The 27734-nt window shown below is 38.3% G+C and overlaps 1 protein-coding gene and 1 long non-coding RNA gene across 2 annotated transcripts; one reads left to right on the top strand and one right to left on the bottom strand.

Annotated features, from left to right (window-relative positions):
• The first annotated feature begins 825 nt into the window (after positions 1-825).
• LOC113979758 lies at positions 826-17553 on the top strand. Its single transcript, XR_003537969.1, has 3 exons — positions 826-1550; positions 2419-2510; positions 16845-17553. It is a non-coding gene; the product is annotated as an uncharacterized LOC113979758 (long non-coding RNA).
• TMEM62 (transmembrane protein 62) lies at positions 6543-27294 on the bottom strand. The gene is made up of 14 exons (XM_027707033.1): positions 27032-27294; positions 23114-23225; positions 22269-22406; positions 21147-21192; positions 17523-17664; positions 16574-16698; positions 16316-16438; positions 15308-15463; positions 13726-13885; positions 12857-12970; positions 11827-11911; positions 10179-10283; positions 9256-9374; positions 6543-8350 (listed from the first exon to the last, which is right to left on the bottom strand). Exons 1-14 carry the CDS (start codon positions 27191-27193, stop codon positions 8024-8026), a joined length of 1914 nt encoding a protein of 637 aa, XP_027562834.1. The 5' UTR covers positions 27194-27294; the 3' UTR covers positions 6543-8023.
• Between the last annotated feature and the right edge of the window lie 440 nt (positions 27295-27734).

Genomic DNA, 27734 nt, shown 5'->3' with positions numbered 1-27734 from the left:
CAAACTCTAATAACAAAGGTATTTCCGTTTTGCCATCTGAAGCAAATTTCCACCAATCTGTCTTGTCCATTTCTCTGTATTGTGTCATTATATCGTCTCTTTCTGAGCCCTTGAAACCTAATTGAATTACAATTCCCTCTGCATGCAACCTGAGACCTTAATCAGAGATAGTTCAGGTGTAGGGTGATCCTTATTTACTCTTCTCAATCTTTGCATTCCAGATTTAAATGAAGTTTTCTTTTTAAAATTCCTTTTCTAAATTCCACTGCATCTTATTTTTATTATAATCTCCTGATTTTCACTAGTTTTACTGTTGTTTTCACCTCTCCAAGGTAACAGACAGAGAATCTCAAAACAGGCTGCCCAATGACAGAGGTAATGTTGCAGACGTTTGATTTTCTGTTCCCTCAGTAACTTCTCTTGGCTCTGAATTTTTAGTCTAACAATGCTCTTTTACCATCTCCGTGGGGAAACTTGAAAAATGAGCAGTCGGCTGAACTGTCCACAGAATGGGTTATGCATTAAGTCACTACCGAGGTCAAACTAAATGGAATCCAAGGACTGGGAAAGAAACACTGCGAGAAAATAATTTTGTGTGCTGTGGAAAGGTAGGGTATCAGAATTGCCTAATATTGTTGTGAGCAATATGAAAAACAGTCCTTTCATTTCCTAATGCCTAAGCTGGCCCTGAAAGAAGGAAGCATGCAGTGATGGATGCCATAAACTTTGAGGAGAAGAGACCTGCAGTATAGCATTAGATTATCTAAAATAATAATAAATACCTGTATATTTCAGAAGAAATTTCAACTATGAACTGTGGTGAATTTCTATTGTATGAATGTAAGAAAGCAATCATAACAATAAGCATTGTTATGCATTTTTCAACTACAAAACTAGGGTACTGGTTCACTTTCAGCTGGATTTTGAATCCAGTTTGTGTCCCTAAAAGTGAGATCATCGCCCATTATGCAGTAAGCCAATCTCACACACAGAGCCGAGATCTTTGCTTTTTCATGTCTGTGCAGAGATGGATGCTGAGTGGCAAATCCACCAAGCCAGCACACCCTCACTATGACAGGTGCTAATTTTTATACACTTGGAACAATAAAAAAATTGTCATTTCCTGTAGAGGCAACCACCTAAAACTATAGTCACTGACTTTGCATTTTCTTGTCTCCATTTAAAGATACAGTGCACTGTTATTTTACCTTGCATGCTCTATCAGGAAAGGGCTTACGTGAATAAGGGCTGATCTTAGCCTGTGAGCAGGTATTTTACTATATTAATGAGCACAAAGTTCAGATGAAGTTGTTCCTTGGCTTTGTAGTTTGACTTATACTGTTCTTACTTCTCCAGTCACGATTCTTGGTTTCTGTAGGTTTGGTTATTCCCTCGTTTTTCATAAGTTCTTTTTCCTGTCCTGTAGTACAATGAATTTTTAACCTTCTCATGGTACTTTATTTCAAGAACACTGGAATAGAAGCCAAAATTTTTATACAGTAACTTTGGTATGTTGTCACAGTTGGCAAATGAAAGACAGAAAGCAAGAGGTGAGCAAAAGTCTATGAATTCCTGCATATTGACTGTTTATAGATGAATAACTCAGTTGTGAAAGTTAAGCAGTGCAGGCTTGTATGACTTGGTAATTGATGTGTATATTAGAATGAGAGGCAGCAAGAAATGCAGTGATCCTGAGCACTGTGTCTAGACTTGGATTCCTGTCAACTGGATTTAATGAGAAGGGTGCTGCTGGGAATACAGCCTTTCCAAACAGCATCCCCAATGAGTGTGCTGCTGTGCCCATTGCCCCCTTTCCTTTCTTTATTCGCTCCTACATGTATGTGCCTGATAGGAACATTCAAATTGAAACAGCATCACCATCACTCTATGCACCCTGTGTTCTGCATTCAGTTTCTGCTGGGCAGATTAGCCTTAATGCACTCTAACACATATAATCTTTCTAATTAAGCCTCCTCGTCCTTACAGTTCATTCTTAGAGCAAATATGTAAATACAAAACAAAACAGCCCACTCCAAATATATGACCAGTCATTAACACTCCACATGACCAACCATAACACACACACACACACACACACACACACACACACACACACACACTGCAGAAAATCTGGCTTTAACCTGAGGCTCCACTGCTGCTGCTTCTGAAAATTGTTATTGATGCAAAAATATTTTTACAAATGAGAATATTGGGTGCTTTTTGGGGCATGGCGTTGCCATGGTGTTTTCCTATTCTACCCTTGAAGGCTAACCCACATAAAAGTTGCAATGTCCTATAACATGCATTTCCCTATATATGGCATCCTCCAATCTATCAATTTTATTTCCATTTCAACAGCCTGTTTTGAGAGAAATGTCTTTTATTCTTAAAACTAAGGACTGTTTTCTTTTATTCCAGCCTGCTTGGAAGGAAGTATACATAGAGTAGTATTCAAAGCAAGCTAATTAAATACTTGTATATTTCAAAAGAGACTTCAACTATGAACTGTGGTGAGTTTGTGTTGTATGAATGTAAGAAAGCAATCATAGTAATAACCACTACTAAACAGGTGTTAAAATGTTAATTTTCTTTCATATGTTATGGGTGAAAGGCTCAGTTTAACATATTTATGTTTCCAGAGTTGCATTTGTTTGTCCAAAGTACAAATTTTATTCTTTTTAACCATATTTGCTGAAGAGCTAGTCCAGAGTGAGCTCGTCTCTGGCACTGTGAGTCGACACACCTTCCAGAAGTAATCATCCTCTAGGAAGTTATTTTTCACAACTGAAACAAACTGTGATAAAATTATAACATTCCCAGCAGTGTTATTTTTACAGCAATTGCTTAGTAATCCACACAAGTCATAAATCTATTAAGAGCTGTGATGTGAGGGGTGATCCAGAGTGAGATCATGCTGAGGTATTGATTCTTTACTGTAATAAAGGCAGCCTGATTGCAGCAGCATTCCTGGAGTTAGGTAAGCTATGGAGGGCAATACAAGTTCTAGCAGCATTAGTCAAGTGCCTTTGGGAAAAAAAAAAAAAAAGATGGGGACAGTCAAAGTAAACTTCATCCTGATACCCCCAATGTTTAGGATTCTCATGGAAGTATTTCTTTACCTGTGAATCCTGGTTCATGTTACCTCCTAAGAACAAACAAAAACCAAAGAGAGAAGATTCTTTAAACCAAGTGCCAACAGTTATAAAAAATATTTTTTTCACCTTAATTTCTCAATTATTGTAATAGTGTGGCTCTTCAGCTGTCATATTTTGTACTGTGAGAGGTGTCATTTAACAAAGAGTAACAAATAACTGGTAACAAAAATCCAGTATGCTTTGGATGTAGTAGATAGGTAATCACTGGCTGTAGAAGCACCGGTATTTGTCTCAGGAAGCTTTACCTTACAAAGGCAATGAGTGATAGTTCCTAAGATCTTAAGGAAGGGCAAGCATGAATTCAGAGTAGGAGTTGTGTGACAGTTGTCCCTAAAGTAGGGTTATTTCACCTGGAGTGCAAGAGCCAATCAATACACTGAGTTGAGATATTTGATTTTATTGCCATACTGTAGAATAGGATGCTAGGTATCTAACAATGTTGTCCCTGAAAAGTGGAATCTTTCACCTGGTGTGCAAAGCCAGTAGATATACAAGGTTGAAAGGGGTGCTAGGTGGTAACCCCCAAAGCCAGTACATTGAAGGCCAAAAAATACAAGCATATGTATACAGTTCTGTTGAGGCAATATGAACATGATGAAGCGACACTATTATTTGGCTAAGCTGCATTTGGCTTAAATTTCTCTCACCTTGATTTAAAGGTGCATTCTAAATTCATTGTGCAAGTTCACTGGGTAGGGGTCTTCACAGGCGGAGAGCCTCAGCTTCAGAGGTGTGGTTTTCACATTATAACGTGCTAAGTTCACTCAGAGGATGCAATTTCTTAAGTTAGTTGTAACATTTTTAACCCCCAACCTTCAGAGGCTTGTTTGGGCTGGTGTAAGTGTTGCCGGTTTTAGGAGCTCTCTAAACACAGACAAATAGTCCAGTTTAGAAAGGAGACATTGTTATAATTTTTACTATTTATACATTTTAGCAAACAAAGGAATTAGTGTCCATTTGCTACAACCTGCATAGTCTCTTATTAATTACTGCTCTATCTTCTATTAACTATTCTCTTGCTTCTCATGGCAATTAGTCTGTATGCTCAGTCTTTCTCTTCAGTCGGTGGGTTTCTTGGGTCAGTGGTCCGTGAGTTGGTGGTCGCCATCTCCACCTGCCAGAATTACCTTTTACCCAGTGAGAGCCCATTTCAGCACAGTTGCTGAGTTGGCTTAATTAGTTTCTTCCTTATCTTGGGGGTTCTGCACGTCCTCGTGGCCCATTCTCCATTCTTCATGTCCGCCATCAATGGTACGTCCTTCTTCCCGAGCTTTGTTAACCTCCCACTGTGTCTGAGATCTTTCAAGCATGCCAAGCCCTAAACTGTCAAGGCCAACAAGTAATTTGTCTTTCTAGCACCTGGACATTGCTTAGAGCTGGCTTGTTCGCTGCTGTTTCATGGTTTAAATCTTCTTTCTTGTTGATTTAGTGTGAAAGTATAAAAAAGATTAAACATCAAAGAACATCCTTTCTTTACAAAATTTTCACATATCTCACATTTTGCAACAATAAGGCAGGACTTTGTGTCATAACCCCCTTCTCATTCCCTGCAACTCTCTGGGCAAATTGTTAACTATTTCTTATTTATGTTATGCATTTCACAGCATCGTGGATGTAATTCACCAATGAACAGAATAATTCCTTCATAAGCAAACAGCAACTTGAAAAATTACACATACTTTTTCTAAGGGACTTGAAAACAAAAAAGACAACCAAATGCATTTGGAAGACACTGTCAGATTTTTTTCTTTCCAAATAATAATTTCAAGTATACTTTTAGTAGTAGTTTAAAATGGGAATTAACTACTTTAAATGGGCTCCTCCATGCAGATTAAAAAACCCAATCAAAACAACCCTAGAGTATTGTAATAGAAGCTTTTATACTGTGAAAGATTGATTTGTCACAGATCATACTAATGTTCCCCAGCAGTATGTACAGTACTTACTCCAGCAGTCTGGTTGCACGATCTGTCACATGCTTTGCTCACATCACGTAGCTCTGATTTGTCCAATAAAGAGCTTGTAAAGGACTCTTGACTTCAACAGACCTCTGTATTCTCATGCTTACTCTGAAACAGCAGTACTGTTTTAAACAAAAGAAAACTATATGCCAGAAATAATGAATGCCAAAGGCAGTTGCTTCTGTTCAAATAAAAAAAATCAATAAATATTTTTATCCACTACTCATCCATAAATTGGAAAAAAAGGTGCCATAAATCATGTAACACAATGAGATCTTACACTGATGCCGACTGATATAAATGCTAAGGATGCATTACAGCACAATATTGTGTTATCTTCTCAGTAAAAATGCAGCCTTTTAGAGAGCAGAAGAGCTTTATTTTGAAAGAAGACCAAACCCAGGCAATTCATCAGGACAACCCAGGATCTGTTATCACTGGAATGTCTTGCTTCAGTCTGCTATGTTGATTTGTACCTTCTGGGCACAGCAGGCCACAAAGGAGTAAATCCAGTTTTCTTTAAAGGGTGGATCCCAGATTTATCATAATTTATCTATTTATCTGCATAGTTGTCAGAGGTTTGTCCAGTTACTAGTAGTTCTTTAAGTGAGTGGTGATTCTAGGAGATGGCTTGCATTTTATGAAACCCATTTATTTTGGTTGAATTTGAAGGGAAAACATCCTGTGTTGTGCATTTTGTTACTTATAGTTAACCTGGGCAACCACTTGCCTACGTGATAGGGACTGCTGAATTAGAAGCACAGACTAGGGGTTAGCCTCTAATAACTGAGATATAAAGAATTAAGAAACTTCAAAGACCCTATTGGTAAATAAAATCTTCCTGTGTTAAATGTACAGCTCAAGTAGGAAAGTTAGGATTTTCCTACTAAAGTTTTAGAATATTGGAAAACTGTTTAAGAAGGAGAAAATCTGAATTAACGTGAGACAAAGTAAGTTTTACTTGTCTTTTAGGCAACAAAAAGCTGCAATAGCTGTGTCTGTAGAGCATGAGGTCAGAGATGCTTCCTGTGTAGGGTAGAGCTCTAAGCTTCTACAGTGTGCTCTTCACTGTGACAGCAGGAGAGTAGGATAGCCCCTTTCTCTCAAAATTTATTACATTATTCTCACATACATATATAATTCACACATCAACTACATTAGGAGCATGTGATTCTTATTTGGGTTGCTGGAGCCAGGGATAATGCATCTACAAACAAAATATCTTTGCTCGCCCCACTAAGAATAGCATTGAGAGCTCTTTAACAGAATTCCATCCATCTACTAAACACAGCCCACAGAGCCAAAAGTAAGTATTTGATAGACTGTAAGATTTTAAAGTCTATAGACATATGATTGCATTGAGATTTGTTTATGTTGCAATTGACTGCTACCACCACCAAAAGAAAAGTCTCACTTCAGAACACAGTCTTGTCACAGGGTAGAAATATGAAGTATTTTATTGCCAATTCTTATGCTCCCTTATCACATAAAAGTAATTGTGAAATGTCATTATTAATTTTTCAATAGCATTTCTCACAAATACATTTTGTGCCCTACCTCTGATTTTCTAACAGCTTTGCAAAACAAACTAATGTAGCAACAAATGACATTGTGTATTGTCTTAACAGTGTATTTAACTTATGCAAATGAGAGCTCTATTATAATCATCAATCATTGAAGAACACAAAGAGTAGGAAAACTGTCACCTTTTAGAAATAACAAAAAAATCTTTGTTGTAGTTAACATTTTCTTCCAATTCAGTTTATTTTCCTATGTTCTACTACAGTCACAAGCGCCCTAAGTAAGTTACCTCTCCTTTTGCTTTCGAGGAGCCATAAATAAATTACTGTAAAATTACCTGAAGTATTTTAAATGTTCTACTCACAGCAGTCTTCTGTAAAGCAACCCAGTGTTTTCGTTTACAAATCAAGGCACCTTGGCTCTCTTGGCTCTGGATCCTTGCATTCTTCATAAATGTAACTAATTGCACTATCATTTTTGGACTTAAAAAAAAGTGAAAACAACAAAAAAAAAAGAGTTTTCTTAGGTCACTCTTCAGTGCATTTGACTGAGACTCAGAAACACAGGCCTGACCTGCTCAGTTACAGACACTGTAGGCATCAGACCACATAGTTCCTCCAGGATCTCCCATCCTGAGGACATAGTCTCCATTGCTTTGATGTTGAACTCTGACTACAGCTTAGAATCCCAGCAACATTGATCTTTCACTGTCTTTTCACTGGTCAGGTGTGGGAGAATTGGAAACAAGAGCAATAGTCCACAGCTCAGGTAAACATGACCACAAACACACATATACACACCTAACAGCCTATAATCTGCTTGTATATAGCATTATGCACTGAAAGTGTATAAGCATAGGACTCTTACTGTGAAGGCCACCATAGCACCTCTGCAACCACTATTACTTCATGAAGACATCTGGTCTAGTCTTGTAGTTATTCTTGTAAAAATCTTGTAAATCTTGAAATAAAAATCAAAGTTAAGCAAAAATCCTGAAGCTCATTATCAAGATTTATGCTCACTTTTCCGAGCATTATAAAAATAAAAAATTTAATAAATCAAAAATATTTTTCCATTCACAGTAATAGACAAACATGTCCAGACATATCCATGTTCTGTATCACAAAAAAAACACTATTATACATTTGACTTAATGTGTAACTGTATTGTATAACATATATTATACAGTATATGGTATAATACAAGAAAAGTATGTACTACATATTGTTGTACATTTACTATTTAATACAGTTCTGTAGCAGTGCAGGTGCAACTTCAGATCTTACCACCTAATGGTTGAGCTGCATGGAATTCCAGCATCACAAAACAATAGGTTGTACCTCGGCAGTTTTTAAGACAAAGGATTTGGAATACTTATACCATACTTCAGGAGCTCTGACAGTTTTTCATTTCTACTATGTAAGTTCTGAGCTCAGATGATTTCAGTGTCCAGGTTTTATAAATGAGAGCTGAGGTCAGTGCCACCAGCCACATTCTCATTGGGGAGAGGAAGAAAGCCAAGGTCCCATAGGTTCGCTGTAGGAAATAGCAGGAATAGACCTGCCAGGCCAGGAGGAGTACCATTGCCAGGTGAACAAGCACAGCTGTGAGGCGTCGGACGTGATGGATGTGAGAGCGGAAGCTGTGTCCCCGGCATCGCAAAAACAGGCACCAGCACAGATAGGCCATTAATGGCAGGTTGAAAAACAACATCTGAAAAAAAGAGCAGAGAAAACTATGACAATAAGCCAGACAGGTGTTCTGGGTAACATATGAAGGCATAGAAATATACAAGCACATAAAACTGTCCCGTTCTAAGGGTTGAGTACAATTTTCAGAAACGGAACCTCAGGATGCACTTAAAGACTCTGCAGCTGATAGTGCCTGTGCCTCAGTCTCAGGCCAAGCATTCTTGTCCACTCCCTTGCAATGAGAGGCACTGAAGTGCATCTGACCTCTCTTGGAGCTGATTCAGGGAGACAGACTTGGCAAAAGCTAGTATGGTAAAAACGGAGGATTGTTATATCAGTTCAACTCTCTGACCCAGCCCACTGTGGTGTCAGACAAGTCCTAGCACTGGTATGAGGGAGGGAATATGAAGGAGGAGGCAACACTGGCTTGGTCTGGCTTAAATGCCAAGGAACTACACCCTCTCTTTCAGATGAGTGGCAGCTGGGGAAACCACTGCTGGGAAAATTGGACTCATGTGTGCTTGGAGAGTGACACCTACTGATTTGAAGAGTTATTCAGGGTGCAAGGGTTGCCCTGGCCACTCAGTTTATTTTGCTTCGTCACTGCAACCTGTGCGTGAGCCGAGGACAAAACCAGAAAATTTAGAGAAGTGAATCTATAGAGATGGCCTCTAATCCAGACATCCAGGGAGTCCAAAGCAACATCAAATAGGGGAAAAGAGAAGTTGAAGAAAATAATGCACAACTTCCTTCCTTTCTGCCCTTTAAATTTGCAGAAAGTTAAGGAAGATCTGTTATAGTCAGGCATGGCCATTAATCTCCTCTGTCCTTCAAGACTCCTTTCTTTATAAAACTATTAAAAAAAAATTGGGAAAACAAATCCCAGAAAAAAGCAATTTGTCAGCTTGAGTTTTTATAAATACGTACCTGTAAAATCCCAACCACAAATGTCATACTGCCCTGTAAGAAGGAACCGCCAACGAACACCCCAAAGGAAAAACAGGCCCCCCACTGGCCATCTATCAGTTCACCTACAAACCACGGTCCTGCAAGAGAGGAAGCCAAACATACAGCACCATCAGGAAACACAACACAGACATGGCTGTTTGCCACACGGCCTTTTGTACTCCTGAGCACAAGGCGGTTTACTGGGGAAAGTGACTTCTCTATTGCTTGTTCAGAGTAATAAGCCTAATGTTTTCATCTTCAACAAACAGCAAAAGGGTGAACATCCTGGATGTGAAAATATGGTATACCAGGGAGTTGTGGCATGCAACAAAAATACTTTTGTTTCATCTCTGTGACAATTTTCAACCCCACATATAACATCTTCCTCATGAGAGAAGTGAAAAGGTAGAGCCTTTCAAGTGGTAGCGTTTTCCCAGAATTACAGTAAGACATATGAAAAACACAGTCACAAACAATCCCAGCTTGGCTCAGCACAGAAGTTAAAATAAGCAGGCTGTTCTATGTTATGCATGCTACACTGACTGCCAAGTAGCTATTTTAGTAACATAATATCAGAGGAAAATAAGCTAAAATTGTTAGCATGAGAGCTGAGATGTCTTAGTGACACGTCATGTGAAATGTACCCTCCATATACTCATTTTACACCAAGGGAGAGCAATTTAACAATTTAAGTGTTTAATTAATTCAGGGATTCTAAGTTAGGATCTTATAAACAAACTTTTAGTCTCTTTGGACATAAACTTTTCAAGTTCCACAGAGATTTTGTAACTTAAGTAGATTTTTCCCATTCTCCAAAATGTTAGAAGTCTTAATTTTCATCAGGATATGACGTGTAATTTCAAAATACTAATTTATGTCCTCCAGTACTCTATGCTACTTACCCAGAATGGTGTATAAATTCAGAACCAGCATTGAGTAATAGAAGGTGTTTGTTTTACTGAAGACATGAAGAGAGTACGAAGTCAGAGTAAGTAATCCTGGCTTTTCTGAAGAGACAACATTTAAGAAAAATATACTTAATTCAGGTTGCAACCCACCCCCCATATATATATATATATATATAAAATACTGGTCTTTCTGAAACAAATCTGCACATTATGTACTCATTCTATTAAATAAGGAATATAGTAATATTTCGTATATCTACAGAATAAATGCAAAGGAATGCATTTCTCCCATTACTGTGATAACTGGAAGTAAAGAACCAATAAATACACAAATCTATATTAAAAACAGCAGAGGAAGCTGCCATTCTAAATTAATACACTTACTGTAGGTAAATAAAATAGAACAACCATTCTATACCCAAAAAATTAAGTTAGCTAGAATGAAAAACATGGACAAAGTACATATTAAATGAAAACTAAGAAAATCAAAACAGTAACTGTGCAAACCCAGAAAGAGAGGTCAGCATGGACCAGATTAACTGGATTTTTTTTTTTTAATTGAATCTACTTAGTAAGATGTGATAGCAACTCAGATCAAATGAAGGGTAAGCGTTAAAATGACAGTATCCTGACAAGTGTGTTAGCAGAAAAAAAACAGTATTAACTTTCAAATTGAAGCAGACAATTAATAGACTGAGACCAAGTGAGCCTTCTTATAGAAGTTAGCTTGTGGAGTTTCAACTATTATGTGGCTGCCCTTCTCACAAAGAATTAACCCCCAGAGGGCAAGCTTGACCTTTGGAAATCAACAGCCCTAACAGACTTGTTCACTAATTTGTAAAACATTTGTCACGGTCCACACAGACCTAGCTGATCACAGAGTCAGCTCTTTTCAATTTTAGGTGCTAAATTCTATAAAGGCAACAGAAAATCTATTCTTTTTCTATGTAAGCAGTTGCTGTAGTTACCTCAGGATGCTATGTGATTATGAGTATAAAGGAAGGGACAAACACTGCTATGAATAGGAAGGGAGGTGGCTTCCAGAAAAATGTCATTAGTAAGGTGTGGTTCAAATAATTGTTTAAAGGCTAAGCATACAAGCTTCACAGTAGTAATTTTAATTTACCAGATTTATCACAAAAAAAAAAATCAAGTTATGATAGAACTGGCCTTAATATTGAGAAAGACCCAATCCTGTTCATGTTCTATGCAAAAATTAACAAAATTATCTTTGCAGAAGGAAATCTGTTTCTCCACTCAGGTGACAAAGAATTCTGTGACAACTGTAGTGAAACAAGCACACATACAGAACTAAAACAAAATAAAACATTCCTTTCCCTATGCATTGGAAAAAATTAAAATAAAACTTTAGACTTCAATCAATTGAATTTTTGTTTAAACAAAGATGCCTGCTCAAGTTTTCAGTTTTTAATTTACTTTATTTGATATATTGGAGGTTTTCCAGGTACCCTTAAAAGCAAAACAGCAGCTTCTGAGAAACCAATCGAACCCCACAGTAGTAGATGCAAAAGGCATATGGTCATTAACAGTGCAATTACTTACCTATTGTTAGCACACAGATAAACAGTAAAAAGTTTAGGGCAAAATAGATTCTCTAAAACCCACAAACATTGGTTCATACCTTTGAGTACTGGCTTTTGGAGGTATCTGAAAACAACAAGCAAGGTGATCTGAATCAGCACAATCAGTCCAAAGAGCACACGAGCCTGAAAAGACAGTTTTGACTCTAAGCCAGCTGTGGAGTAGTAGCAGCCTTGGAACATTCCTTATGGACATTGATAGAATGGTACAAAGATTTCTAACTGAAACACATATTCAAAGCTTCATGGTGTCATTGAAATGAGGAGTAAAAAGAAACTTAAGAGTTTCTAAGTTACTGAACTTGTATCATACTGACTTGAATTCAGTTGAATGGCTGAAAGTGATAGACCTGAGTCTTTAAAAAAATGGGGGTAGTAAAACACATCAATTGAAAAAGTGCAAATCCACCTCCTAGGCAAGACATTTTCTAAGTGCTGAAGAGAACTACGGTTCAAGACAGTGTAGAACATCTGTTATTGATTAACAAAACTCATAACTTTGAGCCAATAGTAATATGAATACAGTCACGTGGACTCTCATGTTGCTCTAAAAGTGCACCTAAACTATTATGACATGCATTCTTTGCATGTACTGAGCTGTAACACATCTGGATATGACCTGGAACTTACTGAAGTCGACAGGAATTTTGCCTTCCTCTTTGCTGGAGCTAGCTATAATGTCAGCAGCTGGTGGTGAGAATATTTCCACCATTCTTGCCAGAACACATATTGCAACAGATCACAGTAAATTTTTTTTTAAATAATGTTTCCTTTTCCTACCATGTCCAGTAGCTTCTTTTCAATTTCTTGCTTGCACAAAATGTGGGTATACCTATGCCCAAAAATGGAAATTGTGAACTAAATCCAGGAGGTCAACTGTTTGCATGAACCACTGCTGTACATTCATGGTTGAATCATGCAACTTGAGAAACTCGAAGTATTTTGGAATTCCAATGGAGTCATATCTGGAAAAAGTGAACTGCATTCAAGTCTACCAGGAATTAGGAAAATGCCTACTGCAGCTCTGGGAAGCCAAAATGGAATGACAGCTGTTTTGATGAAAGTACTTACTAGAACATAGTGGTCAGTGAGAAGAATCACAGATGGCCAAAAGTCAAATCTAAGAGAAAGGTTTTCTTCCATAGCAAATATATGGCCCCGCGTGCCAATTCTTCCTGAAGCATCCTACATTGATATAAAGTAAGAGAACAATCAGATACCAGTAGCACACAAAATAACAAGTTCCTTATTATCACTGCAGCTTTTCTAGAAAGATCCAGTTGATGCATGCATGTCTAGCATGCTGCTGTATTAAATACTTCTACCTACAAATGATTACTTGCTGTCAATTTTGCAGTTTCAAGTAACTTGGTGATTATAAGATCAGAGTCTGAAAGTGCTACCATATGAACGAGAACTTGTCAGAGACTCAGTAACTTGTGGAAGACAGTGGCTGTTTACTGGTCCCACCACCAATTTTTTTCTGAAAATTCAATTCTAGGTAATAGCCCATATAAAAATATTTTGAAGCTTCATTGTGCTTTGTTTCTGGTGTATTTGCCACAAACCAGTATTGATAAACAATAACAGCCTTCATTTATTCAACAGTTTGATATTTCTGCATATGTAACTGACATCTGTGGCGGGTTGACCCTGGCTGGGTGCCAGGTGCCTACCAAAGCTGCTCCGTAACTCCCCTTCCTCAGCTGGGCAAGGGAAAGAAAACTTAATGAAAGGCTCATGAGTCGAGATCAGGATGGGGAGAGATCACTCAGCAATTGCCATCATGGGCAAAACAGACTCTTAATTGCAGAAACTAGCTTAATTCATTATCCATTAGTGTAGAACAAAGAGAAGTTCCTAGTTATGTGACATAGAAAGGTGATGGAGAAGCCATCACAACAACAACAAAAAATTTAATACAAAGAATACAACCTCACCTGGACAGTCACATCTATGTGATGGAACCCTTCACTGTAGTTTTGTGGGCTCCACTTCAGCACATAGAGAGGACCAGACACCTGATGAGCATTCCCCAAGTGAACTCTGTCTACGTAGACTTTGATGGAGACAATGACAGAAGGAGAGAATGCCAGAATTCTAAGAAGTGAATAAAGAGCAAAATAAACAGATTTGTTACAGGACTTGCAGACTTCTCATTGCTTCCTTAAGAGAAGTCCCTAAAGATTTAGTACCTTGTATTAAAGAGTTCAAAAGATTTAGAAATTAAAACGGTGAAGTATCTGTAGGCTAATGGTAACATGGTAGTAGCTCTTTCCTACAGTTAAAAAATATAGTTCTGTATGGCACTGCACAAAAGAACAGGATAGAAAACTGGCTGTGGAACACACAAAAAAGTGGCAGAGATCATAAGGTCCTGCAGAAATAATCTTAGAACCCTTGCTTTCAAAACATTTGCTAACACAAATGGGATGCATCCCCCTGCACATATAGACACAATCAAACACTTATAGATGGCTTCATTAAAAATTGCCAGTCTCTCTCTCTAAAGTCCTTTTTTATTTGGTGTGGGTTTTTTCTTCTTCTTTTTGTCTCTTTGCTAGTCAGAATATAACTTCTCAGTCTTTTTAACCACATTTATGAGACATAGAGTGGAACGCAAGACTGGTATTACAGATCTCAGACACCAACAGATGTATTATCACTTGGCAGTGCTTATATTCAGAGAATCAGTCATGCTAATGTAGACTCAAACTATTACACATATAATTTCTTTCATTTCTGGTAATACAAAAGGCATTCCAGTTTCAGTCAAATAAAGGAGTCTCATATAGTTATGGTGAACTATTCTACTAGTTCATATATTTAATATAATCATAGGAATGTTGAGATAAGGTTCTGAATAGGCAACTGGAAAGAAAGACACTTACTGGACACTACTTCTTAAATGAAAAGTATGACAAACTTTTTTTGATTGTAATTCTGTGTATGTAATACTTCAAGCATATTGGTCTGACAGTAAATACAAAATGTTGAAAAGGGCCAAGAAATTTGACATATAAATGCAAAAATTAAATAGAAGAGGAAATGGAAAGATGGAGAGATTTAAAACCAATATGAAAATTGGAAAATCAGAAGCTTCTTATGTTTCAATATATAAAGGATGTAAAACTAAAACACAAGAGGCTAAGAAGTCTGAAGTGAATAGAGAAAACATTTAGAAAAATACATAGACAAAATCCTGAAATTGGCAGAGGCAACATGAACACATGATATAAATAACACAGATTTAAACAACACAGATTACATATTAATCTAACTCTATCAGCTTTAGTTACATTAAAAAGTTCAATTGACTTGAGGGGAAATAACTGTATAAATAAACATGAATCATTTCTATACAATTTCTTTATCCCATATGTGATATGAAGAGATTTCTCAGGAATAATCTTCCAGAGAAAAGTGAATTCTGAGAACAGTGGACACACATTTAAAAGAAAGCTTTGTGCATATACATATACATGTAGTTAAATATTGTGAAATCAAGAGACTACAGGGTACCTGATATGAGTGGAATGAAGAATTTTGACTAGGGGTTCATGAGTAGAACTGCTGTAAAGGAAGGACTTGGGATTGGTGATGAGAACTACAGGCCATTCTTCAAAGTTAAGATCTGCAAAACTAAGGAGGTCATGGTCAAATGCAAGGAGCCGGTACCTATAATGAAAGGAAAAAAATTTGTTAATACAAATGAGCGTGCACAGCTCATTCCCATGCTTCTCAAGTTCCTAAACTGAACTTCTTTGATTTATTTTCCATTTATTCTCTTCTGTAGTTGATTCTATATCAACCAACTCTGCTGTGCAGCTGGTTACCTTTGATTAGGTTCATTTTATTATAAATCACGGAAGCAGTACTCAAAATTACAAGATCTATGGAATTTTTCACATGAATCAGATAGATGAACAATAAGTTAAATAACTCAAATACAATATACATTACTACAGTGTCTGTGCAGGTACTCTAGTTATGGACCAAGACCCCACTGTGCCCTTTCCCTGTATGCATACAAGTATCTTCTTTGGATTACTGCAGAATAAAAGCTAATAAACTACTATACACTCCATGTAGCATCAGATGTGTTTTGATATGCTGTTAAAGTAACATTTCTTATGTAGACTATTTATGCATCTAGAATTCTAACAGCTAGTGCAAAGCATGGGTATTTTGAAGTAGTAATGCTGAATTTTGTTACAATTTATTCATCTACATTTGAATATATTTTTGAATATACATTTGAACACACACACTAAATGGACATCTAGAGGTCCCCTTTTTAACTTCTATATATCAAGAATTAATAAAAAATGATGTACATTATTAGCACACTGTTAGTATGGGAAAAAAATCCCACACTTACACACAAAGACATTTTTCAAAAGCATTAATAGTAATAACCAGTCATTCTAATCTCATGCTCCTTTCAAATTCACCAGACAGCGTAAGAGGGAATTACAGTATAGCCATGTGGGCTTCATATAATAATTTGCTCGCATAGGCTTTACTTACCTTCTATTATCCATCCAGTCTCCCAGTTCGAGTTCCAGAGTGCCACCACGGTGTTGACTGTGCAACACTGGCATAAGCCCACCCATTGTATGGAGATGTCCACATAAATAGGCTGTGGCAGAACTAATAAAAGAATTGTGATTATTTGGGTGGGAAGGAAATACCATTACAGAAAATCTGAAAAGTGAGAGATAAGCATGTTAAGTGAGGCGAGAAATGTCCTTCAAATTGAAAACACACAGGATAAGAAGACTTTACCTCATTAATGTTCGTATTCCTGGGGCTGGGGAGATGATTGTTGAGGTGGGATAATGGCCAAACCAGATAGTATGGTTGCTGTGCAGACTTTCTGTTGCCATCAAAGATAGCTCTGCCATTTGATTCTGAAATGGACAGGTGTTTGAAAGACAACCAAACAAATCTGATTAACATTCAGGCTATTGTGGAAGAATAGCAAAAGGAAAGCAGAAAGAAACTAATGAAGAATGCAATTCATCTCTCTCTCTTTTTTTTTTTTCTTTCATTACAGAGAATACTCTCAGTTGAGTTGCTTTAGGGACCTGTATGTGAACAACTATACCACTAGATGTAACCCTAAAATCTGATGTTGGAAAAAGAAAATGAAAACCAGACACTCAATGTCTTCTTTGCAATTTAACACAGGAAAAATGAAATGTAAAGAAAGATGTTGGTAAACAATATTCCTATCCTTTCTAGTGCTTATTTATGTAGCAAAAGAGTTAATTTTACAAACATCTTTACCTTACAATTATCGTCCTTACTATTTCTTGAGTCGCTAGATGGCCTTGCATGACAGACCACAGAACCTGTGCACCACATGCTTCAGTCATTTAACTAAATGAACTCAGATGCTGAATCTTAAAAATATTACTCAGCCATTGCTGTTAAAGTTAAGCAAAAGTAACACTTTACACAGGAGGTAAAATTTCTCTCCTACTTGTTTGAATTCCAATGTTAAATCAACCACTTAATGTCCAGAGACCCTCCCAATACCAGTAAAGTCTCAAAATCTAATTTTTCTAAATAAATGTCCCACATTCATAATAATTTAAAAATGTAAACACTCTTTTAGACAAACATACATATTCAAAACAATTTTTCTATATAGAAACAAATAAAAATTCCAAACAAACCACTACAGAAGTAAAATAGCCAGCAAAATGGAATATCAAGACTTATACAATACCGTGTTTAAAATCCCAAAGAAATTATAGGGTCTCTTAGGGCCTGGGCTGAGTGTGGCATCCACACAGATGAACGAATAGTTCCCAAAAGAGGTAGTGTGGATGTAATGGAAAGAGCCATCTTTATGCCAGGCAGAGTATTTCCTAACAAAATAAAGTGGAAATATTGCTGTTAGGAAAGCCTGTAGCAATGACAACAGTGACCTGCATAGTATAAACGCAAGATGCCTTGCAAGCATTAGATCTAGCACCTTCTTGTTACTGCAGTAGTTTCTTAAAGTCAATGGCATTGAAAAACCTGAACTTCAAAGAAGATGCATTACATGGGTTATGTGTTAAGACAAGCAGCAAGTTAGCACACAAACATTTAAAAAAACGTTAGCACAAATATGCTTTCCCTGAGCAACACAGTACTTTTTTATGGATAAAGGATAGGCCAGCAGTGTACAACAAACAGGTGAGATGACAGAACAGCAGGATCTTACACAATTCTTAATTAAAGGAGAACTGCAAAGGAAAAATAAAAATTGTCCTGTGTTTATCATGGTATCCAAAAGAATTTTTCCTTGCTCACCTAGAGCATATCAGGGACATCAAGCCTCGTCTCCATTATTTCGTTAGAGATCTCCTAAGTTACTCTGATGTAGAATGATCAGCTCTTGGCTAATGGAATATGATATTGAAGCAAAGAAATGTTGAACTTTTTCAGTTATTTTCCAAAAGGTCGAAAACAGAGACACTACATTAAATCTTATAAATAGTAAAGAAGGCAGCATTTCTCTTTGCTGCTTCTTTTTTATTTCTTGATGTAGCAAATCTTACCAGTTCTCTTGGTAATGTCATTATCAGGTCTGTGGAATGTCATCAGCGTTCTTTGTTCAAAGAGTAAGACGAGAGCAGAAAAAGAGTTGCTATTCTTTTGCACTGAATATTACTGAATATTAATTGAACTCTCGAATCTTAGTCTTCAAATACTCTAAGAACTGTGAATAGGGGAGGACTTAAAAGACATGTCAACTATTTCCACCTTATTTTTTCCTCCTGTGCTTTTATCCTAATATTGGTTACAATAAACACATGTAATAACACATGTATATGTTTCTTTCTCTCCTTCCATTGACAACAGATAATTATGTATATGTTTCTTTCTCTCCTTCCATTGACAACAGATAATTTCAGTTTTTCTAACTTATAAAATTGAAGTGCTTTTGATACTTTATGCTAGATGGGAATTGCATACATCTTCTACTGGCAGAGACAGATAACATTCCAACGAATAGTAGCTACTAAATTGCTCTATTAAGAATTGAATTCTGTAACTAAAATAATCGTGTATAAATCTAAAATTAACTAAAACTCATTTGGTTCCATTGGGGGGGCATTTTTTAAAATTCTTTAGGGGTTTTCGGCTGGGCTTTCTTGTGTGGGTTTGGTTTTTGGCTTTTTTTTTAAAACTCCCTGCACGATATATGGAAGCTAAAACATTCCTGAGTTCAGATGATGAGTATAGTTTGAACATAGAAATCCAGAAAACAGTTCATAGCATTATTCCTCCACCAAACAGAATAAACAATAAAACTGCCTGAAAAGTTGTCCTGAATAAAATCAAAGCCAATATATTAAATGCAAGTTTTCAACATAAAGCAATACTTCTAATGCCATGGAAACCTTCTCACAATTTATTTTCTTGAAGTTATGGTTACCTTTATGAACATCACAAACTTCAATAAGAAAATGGGAAAGCTCAGTATCATAATCCTAAGATTTCTACCTTTAGTCCCTCTTAGAATATCTGTAACAGTTAAATCATCCTCTGATAATCCTGTGGCCATGAAATAGGAACCCATGGTTTTGTGTAAAAATACTGTTGTATATCAATACAACCTGCTGCCTTCTTTAATTTTAATACATAATGAACACCAGAATGTGGTGGTGAATAACTGCTTTTCCCAGCTTCTATTTTTATAATTTTAATATTTTCATATGATTTATATTTTTATATATTAAAAAACCCTCCATTTTAGTCTGCCATCTTCTCTCTCCTAGACCGAGACTAAACATTTTCTTAATATTTTTGTTCTAATTAAGTATTAGATTAACAAAATTATCCCTGTATGATGGTTCTGCCTTGAGTGATGCTTAATAGTTTTTGAGGACTTTTAGTGCCCTTCTTCGATCTTAGGTAGAAAGTATGATAAATCTCATTAAAGTTTCTTTATTTTGCTATGATAACAGACTATAATGGAGCAATGCCATCATAAAAACACATTAGTTTAGCAAGAGACTTAATTAATAAGCAAAGACTTTTTCACCTGACTAAGAATTTCACTCAGAAATTCCTAGGTTGTCTAAATTGCTTTGAAATTTCACCATAATCCTTTCCAATCCCTTTTGCTATCAGTACATCTTCAATGTGGATTAGAGGCAGGTGATCCATACATCTTCACAAAACAGCAGGCTTGTCCAGGACAAACAACAATTCAGGGATGATCCGGGAAATTGACTGGTGCAACATCTTCCCTTGTGTCTCACTAGGGATAAGGCTGCTTCTGATAGCAGCCTTAAACTAGAGTGGGAGACTGATACTAGATTGTCATGTAGCCACAACTTTGGCAAAAGACATAGGGATGTGCACTGCACTAGCACATACAAAAGACTTACTAGCACCAATCATCCCCTCCTGGTAAATGCCCATGTGAATTCCACGTTCTGCTGCAAATGCAGCTGCTATAGGATCCCGTACCATAGAATTTGTGGGAAAATGTGTCTGCTCCTGCTGGACCACAGGGAACTGAAGCAAGTAGAACTATCAGATGTTTGATCTGTGTTCGTTTTGCAAAGAGGATGGCTCAAGGGCCTGAGTTGAAGTAAAGTTTAGATTTCCAATTCCTCCTCCAGTTCCAAAGAGTCAAAATTGAAAGTGTCAACAATATTATGAGACAAGATTTTGTGTTCAGATGTGAAGGGCAGGAGAAACTGAGAAGTTAAACACAATTTACAACTGAGCCTACCTTTATATGTACAAGCAATAGAGCCAGCTGAAGAGGGGAAAATTTCCTCACCTATCTTCACATTTAAATCTCATATGAATATCCCTGAAGAATATCTGTCCTCCCATCATCATCTGCCTTCTTACTTCTCTACTTTCAGTCTTCTAAAATGACTCAGATGGGAAGAAACAGCTCAAATAAAATTAAGACCCATATGATATGAAAACCCCTTTGGGAATACAAAAAGAATATTAAAAAAAGAGAAGTTTTAGCTTGCTTTTTTTCCACCTATTTTAAGTAGGAAAAACATTCTCTGGGAACACCTTTTACAAAAATATATCACAACTTTTCTGAGGAAACTGAACACAATGCACAGAACGTTTTATAGACATGAACAGATTTAACCCATTCAGTGTTAAACACAGAAGGATAAGAGATAAGAAGTCTGCACAAAGAATTCTCTATTTTATCAACCTATTCTGCTCTACTAACTGACAATGCAAAAGACAGACGGAATAGCAGATATGATGCTGGACTATAGGAAAGTCAGTGAAAAACTATGATAACTGAAAGCAGAATATTGTTTAGTGAGTTTGACCTTGAATATAACGGCATCTGTATGGTAAATAAAAGTACCTGTAATAATTCTGAACGCTATCCAGGCGTGGAATGTTGAATGAATCTGTAAGGAAGAGAAAAAGGAAATGAGGAAACTTTCAGATCAAATTGATCATTGACCCACATATTTAACCTAGTAGTATTGAAATACAATGATCTCAGCAGGTGCTGAAGAGCTATTTTTTTTTAAATGCATAATGGACAAGCAGAGTGTCTAACTGCAGAGAAGACATTATACACTTGATGCAGTTGACCTAAAAGTGGCAATAGTTTTCTCATTAAAGTTTCAATTCAAAGATAAAGTTGTTGTGGGAATGTAAACTGTTATTTAGTGACTAACAGCTAAAGCTCTCTCCACTTTGACCACAGAGCTTTTCAGAAGCTTTTTAGTTTGGGTGAATTCTCTATAAGTAAGACCTAACTCATTCAGAGAAAATAAAGTAGCAACAGCATCAGAGAATAGCATGTGTAAATCAGACAGCAAGCAGGGGAGGTTTGTACTTCAACTGGGTTCCACTTCTCCATTAAGGCTGGTAACAGAAGCCTGATAGGGAAATCGGTATACATGACAAAGCATGTACTTTTTCCCATGCACCCAGTGCTAGGCTTTCTCGTTCTGCCCTTCCTGTAACAGCTGGTTTATGTAGCCTACATGGTTGTTAACTTGAGTTTGACTGATTAGAATGTGGCAACAACTGTGATGCATACAAACTGCCATTAGTCCTTCCTATTCAAAAGAACCCAAATTTTCTTTACCTGCTGGATTGTTATTGCTACCTTTTTAACTTAAACCTGGGGGCCGGGGAGGTGAGAAATCTATGAAAAGTAAATTGAAACAATTTCTTCAGTAGGGTAAGGTTACATTTTGCCCCTCCATTAAATAATGTGGTATATAAACTAATGACCTGGAAACTAACATCTGACATTATGTTCTACCACTTGCCAGGAAAAAGACTTACTTCTCTGGTAGTAAAACTCCAGTAAGTGCCTCTAAACAAAGTGTGCCCTCAGTAGACATGTGGATGGCAAGCCCTTCTCGATTCATAATTACCACTAACATACTAGTGATTACTAACACTTTACCTCTATATTCTGCAATCTGCAATCACAGTAAAGACAGATGTTTCATTGCCTTCTTACCATGATTCCCTTTGATGTCTATCCACTTGGTTTTTTCCATGACTCTTGATCTCTTCAGGATTGACTGGTAAGTTCTCCACTCTTCTTCTACCTGCTCAGACCCCAGTTTATCTCTTGTCTTAGCGTCTGTCAGGTCACCTGGAGGTGTACAAAGGTGAGATTATAACTAGAGGCCTACACAGCTTATACAACTACTGTAACTAGACGTGCATCCCTGCCTCCGAGTGTAAAAGGCTGCAGGCCTACTGAGTACAATCTGGATGTTCCTGTATCTGGTCCACGAGGTTACTATAAGGGGAAATGCCTTCTAATGTAGATGCAGCAGCCTCATCGGACATCTATTGACCACATCACTGCAACACTTTCACTAATGCCATGCCAAAACAAAGCAAACTGTTAGGCATTCACTATATCTGAAGATTTTAGTCATAAGAGCTTTGTTTAATTTCACAGCTTCTGTATTGCCTCAAGCTCCAATTAAAGTTCAAACCATTCCCACTTCTGTTCACATAGTCATAGCAGGACAAGAAGGAAGGTAGTGGCTAGCAAGGACTAAGGTGTAGCAACAAATATTAAGGAAACAATAGCTATCCTGCATAATTGTGTCCGTTACATATAAAACACACTAAAATCACCATCAGACTCAAGACAGTAGGCAAAAACTAATTCTCTTGAGTTGTTATTCTCTTCTGCTTCCAGCAGTCTATCTTCAGCTGCAATTTCATTTCCATTGCTTAAGACACCTTAACACTTTAAAGTTCTCTCTTGAGATCCTAAAATGTTGCTTATTTGCTCTTCCTTTGACAGCACACTCAACAGGAAATTCACACTTTTGAATTGCCTACCTGTTGCTAGAACAAGTGCGGGTTGAATTATTTCAATTGTTTCAGAACAGAATTTTTCAAAGTCGGGAGCTCGTTTGGGATCCCAAAATCTGCTGATATGAATATCTGACACCTGCAAAAGAGAAGAATGAAACATTGTCCCAAGTAGAGGGTTACTGCTACCCAGATTGTTCTGCAAAGCCAACATAAGAATGCAACATCAGGGCAATCATAGTGATTCACATCAGTATTGGAGATACAGGGAGACACAAGAAGTGGATGACTAGGGCAGAACAAAAGCAGAACAAGCATATGATATTGCAACTCTAACCCCTAAATCTCATAAAAAAATCACAATTAAAAAATTTCCTTAAAACTAAGGGCATACAATAATATGGGGAACTACTTAGCTATCCACAGTAAGTTGTGATGATTGTGACCTGCTGCCTTTCAAATTCTGTGCGTTTCTGGTGCAACAGAGTGGTTTTGCTGCAAGTGAGAACACAAAATAGTTCTGCAAAGCAAGAAGAGTTAAATTTTACCTAGAACTTGAAGTATACCAATAACTTATTTTGTACCTGGTGTGACACTTCCAGTACCTGGGTGAAAGGATTGTTAATATTCTCTCCATGCTTTTTAATGGATCTAATGAGTGTGTTTAGATCTCACTCCATGTGCCTTCAAGAAGGCAAAGATTGCCCATGAAGTCTTGATATGACTGGCACATAACAGTAAAAGTTGCTGTTCGTTTCTGAACCAGTCAAAGCCTTCGCATCAGAAGAACCATTTGGGGCAGGATGGGAAAAATTAGACAAGTAAGATTTTTTTTTATACTGTGGCTTTTCAGGGCTGTACAAAATAAATCTTGGGTGAATGCTTTCAATTCCACATTCCATTCCACTTCAGCCAATCAACTAATAAATTGTCCTCCTCTGTTTAAAAAAATGGTACTTGATGCTCAAGAAACAGTAAGCACATGCCCATGCTCATCTGACAATATCACTTGGAAAGAAAAACATTGCCTTTTACATTCAATTTAATAAACCTGTTCTTGTAAAGCCTTTACTTTTTTGAAAAATTCAGATAAAATACCTTGGAGACAAAATGCCTTACTTCTACTTATTCAGTCATCTGCATATGTAGAAAATATTACCTGTATACGGCTTTTTAATTCTGCTTAGGAAAATTCCCCCTTTGGAATTACATGGAACTTCTGCCTAGATCAGAACTGGATACCAAAAAAGGTAAACATTTTTAGACATAACCTTATATTCACTTCTATTGATACATTCAAGCTAGTGTGAATCAAAGAGCACAGTAAAACTACCTCAATACATCAAACCTCATTTAATCACTGACAACGGTACAACATCTTGTTTCACTTCTCTTCAGCCTGCGGATTTGCAATTCATGTATCTCAGCAATCAAACAGAGAAAATAAAAACTTCTACACTTTTTAATTTTACAGAAAAAAGAAGTCTTACAAGAAACCTTACTCCTGCTATACTGGTAACCACAGAGAATGTAAATTTCCAGCCTTACAGCAGAGAACGGTTGGGAAGCTTGATTTTCTACAAAGAGCTTCCCATTATGATATGAGTTTAAAATTTAAAAAGGGCTTAACTTTTAAGTTCTAAGAGTTACAGTGTCCTGCTGGGACTTCTGAGAGCTGGGACTAAGTTTCTCTCATCACTAAAAACCCTGAAATATGAAGATCTTTGGAGTGGAGTGGGTTGTTTGTTGTTTGGGTTTTTTTTAATTAACTTCCAAAGGTACCACAATAAAACGGAAGACAGTGGGAAGGGTGAAAAGTTTGTAATGCTCTTATTTAATTCCCTACAATGTAGGTAAAAAAGCCCACTTGCTGCACTTCTGTCTTTCTCCTCCTTCTGACTGATACGGTTACTTAGCCTCTCTCATTGCATCACAGGCAGTAACTTTCATCAAAATGGACTGGAAGAGATTTAGGGGTGAGGAGAAATCACCATCAACATTCCTTATCTAGCAAAGATGTGGTTCAGGACAGGCAGGCATTAACAAGGGAGAATTATAAGGTCTAGAGCAACAGTAGAATGAATCTACCTGAAAGAAACAGGAGAAATAATTGTAAACTTGTCAAATACTGAACTAGAGCGTCTACTCGGCACTGGGTAAGAAAGGAAATCCTGATATAAGAAAGGTGGAAGAGCAATTAGTAGAAGATTGTAGTACAAAGATTAAATTTATATCAGTTTAAGAAAAGACAGTCCTGTGGATGGGAGGAAAAACAAGGCAAGGAACTTCAGGATCATCTTGGCCTCTATCCAGTGACCTAGGCTAGACCTATGGAGTCACCAGGGAGCCTGAAGCCTGTTTCCCACAAGATCATCAGGCACAGTGCTGGATTTAGTGCTTGATTAATTTCCAAGTTAGGTCAACGATAAAGCAGCTGCTAAAGAGGACACCTGAAAGAGAATATAACCACTTGAAAATAAAGCCAAGTCTTAAATTATCTGTGGTGTGACCTATCCTTGGGAGAACAGCACTTGAAGTAACACAACCAGAGAAAACATGGCAAGAGAAGCATGGAGCTGTGCATGCTGCTTGTCAGTACAGCTCTGCAGCTGCTATATGCTGGTGTAGTTGACTCTTTACAAGATAGCAACGCAAGACAGGGACTCTACTTACATTAATTCAAACATACATCGTCTTGAAATCTACTCTGCAGTAAAAATAAGTCTTAAGTCACTTAAGGAAAAATTACTGAAAAAAACTACTTTGAAAATACACAGCAAATTGAGAGAACAAAAGGACTAATAATGCACCAGCTCACGCACTAAGAACACCACCTGTTCTTACATTCGGACAAAGTGTTCTTGAGATTGAGAATAAAAACAAAACAGTAAAAGCAGCTTATTTGTTCGAAGGAAATGCACAGCAACCCTTGTGACAACTCAGCTGTCCATTAACTGAAAATATGTAAACAGCTTTGCAGCTAGTTCTACATTAAGTGCTTTGAGAACGCTCCTGGGAGAAGAGTCAGAAGAGGCCACAGAAGAACTCAGACGTGACAATTTGCTTCCAGGACTATGCCAGGTTAACTTGGACTTTATGTTTAACCTGGAAACAAAGCTATGTACATTTAACCTTCTGAACCCTAGTCTAGTTCGTTCTATTGCTAAAAATCGGCATAACTATTTTTTCAGCCACACAACCTTTCTGAGTTTTGGAAGGGGAAAGGAACAGGCAGAGCCTGCACTTCTCACTGGGATATTAGACAATACTGCATCAGGGAGTGATGCAATATATAGTGTAACAATTAGGTGATTGATTACTAATTACGTGCTTCCACCTTATCTGTTAAGGAAACTTCCCTGTCCGACCAGGACACTCCGGGAGCCACTCCGGCAATCACTCTCATACCACCTGAGCTGGGACCGAAGTCCCTTCACAGCTACACGCACCACACTCACAGTCAAGACCAGGTTTCCTTACCGGCTCGCCCCAGGTTTCCCATAACAAGAGTCTCAGAAGTCGAGATCCTTAAAATAATTTAATCATGGTGCAATTACTAAATAACAAAGTAACAGCTCGAGCTGGTGTCTCCGAGGAGGGACCCCGAAAACAGGAACCCCTGGGCTTTTATATCCTCACAGTCTGAGGGGGGGAAGGCTGGGGGCCGTCGGCTCCTGCCGTGTCTCCGAGTGTCCGGTCACCTGGACGGGCCACTGGTCTCCGGGCCGTTTGTCATGCCCGGGGTCGGCAGGTCACGGCCTCTTGCCTCGGGCTCCCGCTCCCCAGAGCTCAACCTGCAGCTCTACTGAAGCTGCACACCGACCTACAGGCACTGAATGTATTCCATTACCTTTCGGGCAGCCTGGCAAAACACCTGTAACTCCGGTGTGCCCGCTCTGCCCCCAGCTCGGCGGCCGCCCCTCGCCCCCGCCGGGCCCCACTCACCTGCACGACCCACAGCAGGCCGGCGGCCGCCGCGCCAGGGGCGGGATGCGGGGCCCAGCGGCGGCGCTGCTCCGCGGCCGGCGGCGCCCCCGACGGCCCGTACCAGTCCAGCAGCAGCGCCACGGCGGCTGCCGCCAGTAGCCCCGCCGCCAGCCCCAGCATCCTGTGCCGCGCCGCCACCGTGCCCGCCCCTGGAGAGTGCTCCCGTCTCCCGCCCTCCCGCCGGGCAGCACCGCCGGCTGCGGCACTTCCGCGTCCCACCCCCCCAGCTGTCGGGCCGCCCCGCGCTCGGCCGCGGCTGGTTCGGAGGACCGGTGCCAGCGGGGCCGGGGGTGGGCGTTTTCCTTCTCTCGGCCGTTTTATCCGGCGAGGTCGGGGGATTCCGGCTCTTGCCTGCGCTCCCTGCGTCCTGAGCGTGCCCGCTTTTCCCCCTCCCAGCCGCAGCGGTGCCTGGAAACGCCTAGGTTAAAACAAAACAAAACAAAACCCAGACGTACGAAAAGATCAGTGTCTCATCCTGCTATCTTCCGAGTATAGCATGTAAACTTTCGCTTTTTTTTCCTGATAGTATTTATAATTCTACCTGCTCTGATATCTAGGCAATTGACCTTTTTTGGTCCCGACATACTTAAAGAGTCTTTTTATGGTATTTTGAACATTTCTTTTTCATATACACCATTTTAAACCTTGCTATAGCAACTAC

This window comes from Neopelma chrysocephalum, unplaced genomic scaffold, assembly GCF_003984885.1.
Source record: "Neopelma chrysocephalum unplaced genomic scaffold, ASM398488v2 Primary Assembly neopelma1_24, whole genome shotgun sequence".
NCBI lineage: Eukaryota > Metazoa > Chordata > Aves > Passeriformes > Pipridae > Neopelma > Neopelma chrysocephalum.
This window is presented reverse-complemented; position numbering and strand designations above follow the sequence as displayed.